The 12,500-nt window shown below is 46.2% G+C and overlaps 1 protein-coding gene across 2 annotated transcripts in view; it reads left to right on the top strand.

Annotated features, from left to right (window-relative positions):
* Positions 1-12,500, top strand: part of adck1 (aarF domain containing kinase 1) — a 123,477-nt gene that overhangs the window by 88,730 nt on the left and 22,247 nt on the right. For both annotated transcript variants that reach the window (XM_031580865.2, XM_012836690.3), the window contains exons 8-9: positions 7,700-7,849; positions 9,097-9,294. In XM_031580865.2, coding sequence (XP_031436725.1) covers positions 7,700-7,849; positions 9,097-9,294 — 348 coding nt within the window. The remainder of the gene's footprint in view (positions 1-7,699; positions 7,850-9,096; positions 9,295-12,500) is intronic.

Raw genomic sequence — 12,500 nt, 5'->3', positions numbered from 1 at the left:
TCCGAGGGGATGGTCTGCTGACTATCCACTCCCCTTATCACCTGCGATCTGCCGTTTCAGCCGAACACGAAGCTGGCAGCATCTGAAAGTGCCTCATTAGATTTACTGCTGGCTACGTGCGCTCGCTTGCCCGCTTTAATAAAGCCCATCTCTTTGTTCTTCCCCGGATCGATCCGCCCGCAGCGCTTAGACTCCAGCAGATTACAACAGCAAGACATAAAGAAGTCTAAACCCTTCTCCATGTTTTCTTTTTTTTTTTTTTTTCTACCTTTTTTTTCATTTGTGCACCAGACAAATTCAGTGATGCCTGGGTTTATAGTGTCCCTGTAAATAATCAGCGGTGGGCTTTACTACTGTGAGTAGTGTAAAGCAGGGCTGTGATGGATCGGGTCTGGCTACCTGTTTTCATGAAGTGCTCTTAGCAGCAGTAAATAATGGTCATTTTGCCCATTCAGTAGAGTGCAGTGGTTGTATGTGTGATTTCACAAACCCTACACTACACACAAGGGGTGACTGTGGACTAATGCTGAATGTGACATGATTGACAGCTGCCGCTTTGTTTGAATATTATTTTCTTTCTTTTATTTTTTTTATATTGAGGGATTTTACTGTGTTGAAGAGAAGTTTGACATAAATACTTAGTCATAGACTACAGTTTGTACTGTAGACTTGTTTGTAGTATAGAGAAACTGAAGACACACATCTTATATGAAAATGCATTTATATAAAAATGCAACAGTTCCTCAGAAAAATTGTTCTGGCATTGGTATGTTTGTTGTGTCAGATTTCCTTGCTTTTGGCCCGCATGTTTCCGCTACGTTAAACCATAAATAATGCATGAGAGCTCCTGTGCTCTTTGAAAATTGACATTTTGTTCAAACGTGCAGAGCTCTTGCCCCAGGGTTATAGAGTCCTGCTCGGTGTAGTAGAAAAACTTATGGGGAAGGTTTCGGGGGCTAGTGTTCCACATTCACCCATACAGGAACATGAACCTGCATCGGTTCTCCAATATTGTTTCCCTTCTGCTGGTTGTCTGCTGGGATCTTATCTTAATCCTCTTCGTCCCTAATGGGACATAAGGCTTGGACGATCTGCCTCCATCTGGACCTGTCTTGTGCCGCATGCTGTGCCTCGCCCCAGGTTAGGTTCATCTCCTTCAGCTCCACTGTCACCGTTCGCCGCCAGGTGTTCTTGGGCCGGCCTTGCTTCCTTTTCCCAGGTGGAGTCCATCGTAGGGCGATCTTGTCTGCTGGGATGAGGTAACATTTACATTTGGATTCATTGATTCATCAGACCCCCTTGTCTAACGTGACTTGCGCGGACAATGTAACCTTGTCCTGAGCTTCTTTTGGAACGCATTTGCTGGTGTTTTTTTTTTTTTTCTGCAGCTCAGGCCATTTTCTTTTCAACTTCTCAGGAAAAAACGCCCTACGTCAAGTGCTTTTTTGACAGCTGACCAATCACAATAGGAGCAGCAATGCCTGTCATGTCCCATAGCAATATAAAAAATGGCAAAGGTAGCGGTGGAGGAACTTATTATGTTCGAATCAGAGCTCAGTGAACTACTGTATATGACAAGACGGTTAAACTGTATTACCAATATTCAGTGGAGTGGAGTAAAACTGGACAGGTGCAAACAGACAAGAGTTTCTGGTTAGCTTTTCTGATTAGTTTGTTTATTGCAGTCGCTAGTAAAACTAACCTGTCACCAAATGTTAACTCTAGATTAGCATAACTTGTTATGGTAACAAAAGATGCTTGATACAACTTCATGTATACATCAAGATGGAAAAAAGCGCTATCGACAAGTGTTTTTCGTCAGAAAAGGACGTCACGTGTAAACACAGCCTGTGTTCAAACCCATGTATCACACCCACGACCTTGGTGTTGTTAGGACCTTACTCTACCAGTTGAGCTGTAGGAACACCACTAACACAGGTAGCAGCAGATTCCAGAATCAATCTTATTCCTGGGCCATATCTGGGCCACACTTACTCCAGACTCAACAGCTCTCCGTGTGGAAGCTCTGCTTCGATCTGTGCGCCATCCTGTTTGGATCGCAAGGTATTACTCATATTGTGCCGTCTCTCTATCTCTCATTTCTTGCCCTCCCCTCCCTGCGTTCAGAAGAGTAATGACGCGTGAGAACACACCAGTCAGATCAGGCATGTATCCCAGTAACCTCTGCACCTGGAGACAAGAGGCAGAGTGGTCCGAGGTTCACGCATGTTTAATGGAACAGTGAGGGGTAAAATTACCTTCAATCTACCCCCAGACCTCTGTCACCTGTCAGAGAGGGGGGGGGGTAGATACAGAGAGAGAGAGAGAGAGAGAGAGAGAGAGAGATAGGGGAAAGAGAGTAACAGAGAGAGGGAGAGGAAGATGTGTGTTGGGGTTGTTTTGAGGGCTGCCTAGTACCTGACCCACATCTGTGAACATGGGGCACGTGGATCAGACGCAGGAGACATTAAAGGAGAGGGGAGACAGGAGAGGGGAGAGGAGAAGGGAGGAAATGCAGACAGAAAACCTCAGCCTCAGTTCCCCTCCTGTCTGCACAATGCCTGCTATTTATAAAAGCCTGTCACAAAGGCTTCTCCATCTTTCTACTTCTTTCTCTTTCTCTTTCTCTTTCTCTCTGTCAATTCAATTCCATATGCTTTATCGGCATGACCATTTAAAGAAAATAGTGTTTCCAAAGCATAGAACATAGAAACTATGTTAACTATAACTGAAAATACTTGCACACACACACACACACACACACACACACACACACACACACACACACACACACACACACACACACACACACACACACCCTCATACACATTTACATTGACTACAGTTTATGTATAAATGAGTTGAGGTTGAGTCTTTGCCGGTCAATGACAGGGACAGTACAATTTATTTTGTGAGAGTGGCAGAAAAGCGGACACCAGGCACGTGCAAACAGTGCTGCCAAATGGGGCAAAGCGCACGATTTGAGATTGCTGGCTGATGATCGGAAGACAACTTCAAGTTCCACAGTGTATTGTTGAGACTACTATGAGACCAGACATGGCGTTGTATTCTGAGTGTGAGCGCATTTTTTACTTTATTGAATTAATGATTCCCTTTGAAGATGCGAATGAGGAAGCATTTGAAGCTAAAGTATCTGGAACTGGTACCAGAAACGAGGGAATGAGGTTGGCCAGCACAAACAAGACCAGTGTAGATAGGTGTCAGAGGCTTTGTAGCTGAATCAACCACAACACTTCTGTTAGATTTTGGTTTTCAAGGACGATCACTCAAAGGGGCTTTAAAGGTTGAGGCTGCTGAAAAAGCGAGCCAGTGGTTGTGGCTGAGCTTTATGGTTGGGCAGTTATGTTGGGTTCAGCAGTTGTGGGCTATAGGCAGCGCATGTTGTACTGTCAAGGAGGGCTTTTAGGGATCCCGGGAACAATATGTGGCACATGTTGTGGCTGTCACCAGCCAGTAGTGGGTTGTTGTGTATCCATGATTTTTTTTGTGTCTGCCTTTTTCTATGGCCAGACTGTGGTCACTCATCCTATACTTGGCCAGGATCCATTTCTGCTTTGTATCTCCGACAGTGTAAAGATACTCTCTTTTTATGATCAGATCAGGTTTCAAGACCAACTGACTTGGGGACTGGACATGCTTTAAGATGTAATGAATAGTGGGGGCTTAGTTTTAGATCCATCCAGAATTTCAGTGATCTTTTTGGGATAACAGTTAATAATGGCAATTGGCCTAATTCTGCCCTGCATGCATTTGTGGGTGTGTTTCTTTGTCCCAAATATCTACAGAATTCGACATGCAGTGCTTCTGTTGGGTGTTTGTCCCATTTAGTGTAGTCTTGCTTATTACACTTCCTGTCTCTCTCTCTCTCTCTCTCTCTCTCTCTCTCTCTCTCTCTCTGTCTCTCTCCTACCTGCTTGCTCTCACTGTCTCTCTTTTTTTCTCTGTCTCTACTGTTTCACATTTTACCTGCTTTCTCTCTCTGCCTTTTTCATGGTATCTCTCTCTCTCATGTCTCCCTTTTACAGTCTCTCTCCCTCTCTCTCTCCCCCTGTATGAATACACTGAGTGAATAGTGGCCAACAGCATAAAGGCACAATAGACGTGGAGCAGAGATGAGGATTCCGCTGCTGAGTCACCGTGTGTTCAGGTGTATCTCCGCTGCTGAGTCACCGTGTGTTTAGGTGTGTCTCCGCTGCTGAGTCACCGTGTGTTTAGGTGTGTCTCCGCTGCTGAGTCACCGTGTGTTCAGGTGTGTCTCCGCTGCTGAGTCACCGTGTGTTTAGGTGTGTCTCCGCTGCTGAGTCACCGTGTGTTTAGGTGTGTCTCCGTTGCTGAGTTACAGCGTGTTTAGGTGTATCTCCGCTGCCGACGCCAGCTCCTCCTACCCGCTTGATGCTCGCGCTCACCAGGTCCGGCTGACGCACAGCGGAACGTATTAAACACACACGACTCATTTTACTCAAGCTGACGAGCAGCCAACAGGGATGCCCCTTTTAACCGAACCTTCACTTTTTTTAGTCGGTGATGTTGGATTCTTCCCCCCTTTCCGTTAGGCCGTGCATTGTGCTGGCATTTGCCAAGGGGACAGTTTGGCAGCCGGCCAGAGCAAGCAGGCAGTGTCATACCTGAACAAGCTTGTTTAATCAGCTGGTTTAACCTCCCATGGTTGAGCGGTCAGGTGTGCTGTGGCATGATGGGATGGGAACCTACATGTGTCCACAGTGGACCCTCTGAGTGCAAGATGGCCCGTTTCACTATGCTGTGCTTTCGCAGAGGTCACCAGGCCATCGCCACGGAGGTATAGCTTCATCAGCTCTGCCAAATGGGACAGAAAAATAGTCATTTTGTGTGTCCGCGTGCGCCCAGACGGCAGGTTGTGTCTCGGAAGAGCCACAGGATGATCACCCAAAGGCAGAGGAGAGGGGGAAGAGAGGAAGTTAGAGAAAATGAGAGTGACAGAAAAAGAGAAAAAACGAGCGCGATAGAGGGATGATAAAAGATGGAGGGAGTCAGAGAGAAATAGAGATGGAGAATGAGCGCTAGAGAGGGACAGGGAGAGCAAGAGAGAGACAGAGAGCAGGGGGGAGGGATGCAGAGAGCAAAGCACGACCCTTGTTGCCACTCTCGCAAACTAATTTTGCACTTCATTGATGCAGCCTTTAATCAATTACAAATATTTGTTGCTGCGGTAGCCCCTCGCCGGTAAATTGGCTTTGGCGTGCGTGGCTGTGTGTACACACAGGCCGTGTGTAGTGTGTGTGGCGTTCACGAGAGCGTGCGAGCGGCCGCCTCGGCGTGGCTTGGCTGTGATCCGCATTATTCATGAGTGATACTGGCCTGTATTCCACATCTCTCTGATTTTCCTGGAGGTCCACCATCGCCAATCAAAACAAGCATGAAAAGCTTACACCACTACCACAAGAATTGGTGCAGATCAGAACAACATCACATGCAGACGTTACAAGCTACTGTCCTCCTGCTCTTAACCGCTCTGTCATATTTAGTTTTAGTTCATAATGGGTGCATGCTCCATTCTCGGCCATCACACTGTGTGCTAGAGTGAGGAGGTGTGTGTAACTCTCAGTGATGGCCTTCAGATATATATTCTAATATCACCTTGCCAAGGACCAGAATGAGTTGCATGTAGTTTGTTTTTACTCTAGGAATTCTAGTTTGCATATACATTGATATTCCAAATCCTGAACACATTCTTGATGACCTCGCCTTTGTTCAGTCATATCGTTCCTTCATCGTTGTCTCCAGGCTAATGCATGTGTGCAGTGCAGTACAGTATGCGAGCGTACACAGGGCAGAGACATTTGATGGAGTCATAGGTGACTCCCTATCGCACTTTACCTTTAAATTGAAGTGGCTAGCTCTCAATCTCCACCCTCCAGCTAGATTGCTGTCTACAGACCGCCATGTTAGTCTTCCATTAACGCATGGCCATGTTGTGCTCCTGCCTCGGGAAACGCTCCTCATCTCTCTCTCTCTCTCTCCCTCTTTCTCTCTCTCTCTCTCTCTCTCTCTCTCCCTCTTTCTCTCTCCCTCTCTTTCTTTCTCTCTCTCTCTCTCTCCCCCCTCTCTCTCTCTCTACTGGAGACTACTGATGACTTCCTCTTCAGCTACAGCAGGGTGCTCACATCAGTGGAGGGAACACTCCTCACCCACCTGTTGGTGGAAAGGGTTGCACTACACCAGCCTATAAATCAGGGCTACCAGATGTGAATGGGAGGAGAGGGAGGAGGAGTAGGAGGTGGTGGTGGTGGTGAGAAACACGTGCTGGGCAAATCCTACTTATTAAGTTAAACTTCAGGGGACTTCAGGTCTCTGACTGTGGAGTCATGTTCATAAGGATACAAAAATAGCCTAGCAAGTGCTAACAAAACAGCACAACAACACTTAGAAATGGTAAACATGTCATGCTGCTTTCAACCAAAAATGAGCTTCGTTAGTTACTTCCTGCTTTGTACTTCCCACCTTTGGTGCTTTGCCAGAGAGAGAGAGAGAGAGAGAGAGAAGTTTCTTTTTTGAGGTCAAGCGGTGGTCATGGCTACATAGCAGCAGAGTCAACATGGAAAACAGCATGACAGCGTGACCGGGAGTGAGTCAGCCCCGAACATGACTATTTAGTTCTTGTGCCCAGCGGTCTCCTCTCAGTGGCTTTGTGAGCGAGCGTCAGAGCCCACAGATTGCTCATAGCTTTTTTTCTGGAGTAACTCACGTAGAGCCCTTTCACGACATTGTGCTCATTTTCTATTGCACTGTCGTCGTCGTCGTCGTGATGCTCTCCTGAACATCCACATGCTATAATCGAGCGTGAGTCAGCACAACCTGAACCTCCGCAAAATTGATCTGCCATCGTCCACACAGCCTTTATTGTAAATAGCTCGGCGGATGAATAGGGCCAAACGCCTTTCCGTGTGGCTAAAGAAAGAAAACCCTGGGAAAGGCCTTTTTCGCTCTACGCACACGACGACTCTAAGCGTAATTGCAAAACTGAGGCGGAAAGGGGGAAGTGCGTGATGCGGACCCCCTCCCTGTCGGAGGCTCATTTCCATACGGCGTGCTGCAGCCAGCTCTTTCCCATTCTGTCCGGGTTTAAAGCTGATCTTTATCGCAGCTGATCTTCAAAGGGGGGGAACAGTGGGTGGAATAATTGTATCTGGTGTCTCCATTCGCAATAAACTCTTCTGCTGTTATCAAATGTTTCCCCTCCCTCCCTACTTCCCTACTTCTCCTTTCCCATCTCTCCCTTCCTCTCTCTCCTTCTTCCCCCGCACGAAAGAAGTTATTTTATATAAATGCTAAACACTGGCGCTGGAGGGTGAGTGTAAATGGTGAGCTACTCTGAAGGGATGATGGGCTGGGCTGGGCTGGGCTGGGCTGGGCTGGGCTGGGCTGACCTGGGCCGAACTGCTCATGCTTAAAGAGAGGAAGCAACACTCATTATGTCTGTGCTGCTCAACCTGCTCAGATACATGTCCAGAGATAGTCATGCTCTCACCCCTCTCTTTCTCTCTCTCTCTCTCTCTTCCTCCCCCTCTCTCTCTCCCGTTATCTCCCTCTCTCTCTTTCTCTCTCTCTCCCACTCTCTCTTTCCCTTGCTATCTTTTTCTCTCTATCTCTCTTTCTTGTTTTGTCTCTAACTCCTCCTCTATCTCTCCCCCCTCTGTAGATCTCGCAGCACCTGGGGAAGATGTACAGTGAAATGATATTTGTGAACGGCTTCGTGCACTGCGACCCACACCCGGGCAATGTCTTGGTGAGAAAGTGTCCGAGAAGCAACAAGACGGAAATTGTGTTACTCGATCACGGCCTGTATCAGGTGAGACATCACGCCGGCCTTCCCCGGAAAAGCTAATTCATCACGTATTACACCCCATAATTCACCCGCTTGCTGCCGAGGCAACAGCAGACCCAGACCCACCCTCTGAGCTGAAACAGAAAGCACACTATTAAAGAACTTGCCTCCCAAGCTAGATATGAGGCTATGAGCCCAATGCATATCTAAAATATGTGTTTCTGCTGTACTATTTACCATCCCTGGGCAGTCAACAGCTAACGTGTAACATGCAGTCTCAGCTCCCAGCATGTGTTTATTTTTTTTTTTTGATTTCGAGGAACCCAAACATAAACTCATATTTACCAACAATTAAAATAAATATTGTCAGTAAATTAAATATCAGCTAGGCTGCCCAACTGAACTAAACTGATATCTCCGTCCACCTCCAAAGCCCAGCACTGGCAGCCGGTAATAGTGTTGTTTTTGTTGTTGTTTGTTTTTCGTTGTTATTTTTTGAAGTCGTAAATGCATTCATGAAGATAATTTGGTGATAAATATGCACTTGCGATGCTCGCATGTAAAAGCAGAGGAGCATTTGAGAGCTGGGCCGATCACGATGGCCATAATGGAACCAATTTGTGAGTAATGACTCTGGGAGTTTAGAGTCATTTTGTGTGGAATTTTAATTTGGTCGCGGGTATTTTTGCCCGGAAAATCTCCCAGCCATACGTTGTTTCCATATTAATGAAGCGTCGGGAGGCGTAAATGGAGCCTCTTCAGATGGCTGGCCAAATTCTGCATCTCTTCTCTTTAGGCATCACAACATCCTGTTCAAGAACAGCAATTAAGCACATTACACACGTGTAGTGTCACATGTTCTCAGTGCTCACTACTGCAAACCTGACTACATGTCTGGTCCAACGCCCCCCATTTTACACTGTCTGGCCTCTAGCTGGCATTGTTTTAATTTTTTCTGGAATGCAAGTAGAATAGAGGCTTGTACATTTTTGCACAGAGAGTTGCTTAAAGGTGTTTTTGTTGTTCTACAAAAGGCCAAATTGTGGAAATGTGTGTTTAATCTGAGTTTGTGATCTATCCTGATGTTGGGCGTTGGGTTTCCCATATTTGACTATTAGTTTTGAGTAAGTAGTCTTGAACATGACAGGAAGCCAGCAAACAGATACACATTTCCCACTTTCACTGGCACACAAATTGATCTTTCTATACGTAATTTGAAAACCTCTCAGACCCACCAGTGCTAACGGTACTACTGTGTGCCGCTGTCCAAGGTGCTGAAGGAGGACTTCCGACTGGATTACTGCCGCCTGTGGCAGGCCCTGATGAAGGCTGACATGAAGGGCATCGAGAGGTACAGCCGGCGCCTGGGGGCCGGGGACCTGTACCCGCTCTTTGCCTGTGTGCTCACCGCCCGCTCCTGGAAGTCCGTCAGCGAGGGCATCAGCCAGACACCCGTCACCACCTCAGAGGTGAGCTCACACTTCCTGTTCGCACATTGTCTCTGTAATGTCACTTCCTGATTGGTAGAACACTGAAACACAAAAAAAATTACTACACTAAATTCTCATGTTTTTCCCCTCAAGTATCATCACATGAAACATGAATGACAAAGTAGTTCTTGATGTTCTCCTTCATTGGTTTTGGTAGTTCACAACTTACAGTATGTTCCAAGAAACATAAAGGCCTATCTGCGTTTGTGTGTGTGGTTGTGCATGAACGTGTTTGCCTTTGTTATTTGAGGATGTGCGTGTGTATATGTGTGAATGTGTGGGAGAGAGAGTTCAGCATCCGGTTGCCACCCACCTGGGTGGTGTTTGGCCGGGGCGGCGATGTGGAGGGTTGGGGAGTGGAGGCTGGGCCGTGTGGACCCTGTCCCAGCCGGAGCTGCCCTCGGTGGGGGGACGGCAGGCCATCTGTGGAGCATCGGGGACATTTATTTATACATGTCTTACGCAACACGGTGCAGCTTTCAGCTCAGGAGTAGCTTTAGAAGCACCATCCGCCACAGCATTGCATCCTTATATAGCAATGCACTAATCTACCCTTTTAAAGCAGGATACCCTTATGGTCCAGTATAGTCCTGTATTAACACTTATACAGCAGTACAGCCCATTTAGATTGAGGAGGGAGGTGGTGGTGGAGTTGATAATTAGATATCTAAAGCAGCTTTTCAGTATCTTACACAGTGTACTCAATGCACAGGTACGGTAATAAGGTAGCATCGTGTATTTACATGACAAGTACATTGTAGTCAAACTCTTAATTACTGAACTTGTGTAAGTACATTGTGCTCAAGGCCACTTTAATCAAACTGTGATTTCTTCTTCCAGTAGCATGGTTGAAACCACACTGTTGTTTGCCAGCCTAAGCAGAGGATAGGAAGTACATTGTATACTAACCCCAAATTGCTCAAGGTACGGTATGCAGGTCCATTGTACCTAAGACTGAGACTTAGGTTACTAAGATTCCTAAGACTACCCCATATCTCATGTCGTAATATGATCTTTCACCATGCTGGTTTAACCCCCCTGTTCAGTGAACAGATCAGACCCGTTTCATCATGTTGACAAACCAGGGAGAGAAAAGTTTAGTATACCTTCACATCTTCTTACTGAAACATGTCAGCACTCAGCTTCACACATTCAGACTCAATTCCAATGTACAAGATGCCATTTTAAGCTGATAAAAGTTGTTGAATGCAAGACCAAAGCAGTTTGGGGTTAATAGAGAGAGCAATGTTTTATTTGGGATATGAATAAGGTGAACGACATCTCCACTCAGGGATATAAAGGATGGATTGATTTATTTATTTTTTTTATTCATACCTTACCATTTCTACACATTTATGGCCCACTGCAAACCCCAAAGGTTTGAAACAGACGTCCCTGACACACATTGAAATTCGTGGGCCATTATGGATCTCCTGGATGCCGGTTGCAGCGTTCTGAGAGACATGGCTGAGTATGTGTCAGCTAATATGCTGTGACGCGCATCCACTATCCCGGTGAATTTCCACTAATGGGATGGAACAAGCAGGCTAGGGAGACACACCAGGTGATGAGGAGGCAACCTGCTTTATTCATTATCAAGCTGTAGGTGGCTCGCGCTGTGTGCATCTTAGGATGTCAGTTTGAATATTCTTGTGACGGGAGTAGCGGCAGAAGTAGAAGTACTCATGTGCACTTTAGTGTAGCTTTGCCTAGCGTCTGGACTTCTCTATGTTTATCAATGTAGTCACTGCTGTTGTCTATGAGAAGAGTTATGTTTCCCGTCTAAATCTAGCCACCGTCACAGGCAGAGCATCTCATGTGCTCTTAATGTCTCATGACTTAATGTCCAACTGAACTTTATACCAATAACCTGGTGTATTTATGACAAACCAGGAAACCCGGGTTCCTCGTTTTTCAGTTCCCGGAAGTAAAAGTTCAGCAGGCTCTGATTCCGAGCTGTGGTTTTCACGTGTAATTCCAACACTCTACCCTCTCTCTCACACACACACACACACACACTCTCAGTATGCTGTGACCATCTTGCTTTTGTGTCCCAAAATGGAAATGAAAGAAACACACCAGTTGCCACTTATCCCTAAAACACCCCCCGTCCTCCCCCCGGCATGTTTGCTACTCCATCAAATTACGAGGATGTTTTGAAGTAGTCTGGTCTAGGATAATTGCTGGCAATTATAAAAGCCTGCTTCCAAATGTACAGCTGTGACCTTTGTGTAAAAAAGGAGCCTGTCTGATTTGCATAAGAAAGCAGCGATAAGGACATATTGTATTGTGAGTATGGGATAATGAGTACTAAAAACATTCAGCAGCCGAAAGATAGCAAGTATGGAAGGAACATAAATGCCAGGCAGAAGTCTTTTTTTATTTATTCTTTTTTTTTTGGACAACGTGCTGGCAACAGTCTGGAGTCGAAGTGAGTAGAGTTTTACCCCACAAAAACAAAATGTAGGAGGAATAAATCGATGCATTTGTCACTCAGCTGGAAGTGGTGTACTGGTCATATCAATGCAGAGCCCAGCAGCTGATGAACACTGCTATGCTCTAAGAGACGCAGCCGCGTCATGTGCCGTTACCTGAAGTGTGAACAGCATTTTGAAGTCGCCTTATTTCCATATTCAACACTTCTATGCACAGTGACTAGAAGTAAAAAAAAAAGTATACATTTTAGTGTACGTGCTTCCTGGATATTGAACACATGACATTTTAATTGTGACCAATTGTCCAACCATTTCTTTTAACTTCCTGTCAGCAGTAACTACCTGTATAAGGTCCGTCTTCTTTGTGGACTGACTACACAAAGCTCTATGAACTGTGTCCGTTGGATGCCCGGGTAGGTGCAGCTGGTGTTAAAAGCGTGTGAAGGTAGCATTAGCCAAGCGCAGTCTTCAGCTGGCAGCTGCTGTGGACTGCGCTTAGTTCCTGGTAGTTCCTTACTGGTTGGCTCTTGTGCACATGCGGTGGGTTTAAGAGGCCAAGCTCAACAGATGGGGAGAGCAATGCTCTTTGGCCGCAGTCACTGCACCCCTCACCTCTTGCTCCTGCTACTACTACAGACCATGCCTGAGTCACACACTCACTCTCACACCCACAAACACACTCACTGACTCTCTCTTTCACACATACATACACACACAGACTCACTCCCTTTCACTCTCACACCCACAAAC

This window comes from Clupea harengus, chromosome 14, assembly GCF_900700415.2.
Source record: "Clupea harengus chromosome 14, Ch_v2.0.2, whole genome shotgun sequence".
NCBI classification, from domain to species: Eukaryota; Metazoa; Chordata; class Actinopteri; order Clupeiformes; family Clupeidae; genus Clupea; species Clupea harengus.
Note: the sequence above shows the minus strand (reverse complement) of the source record. Positions and strands in the feature narration are given on the sequence as shown.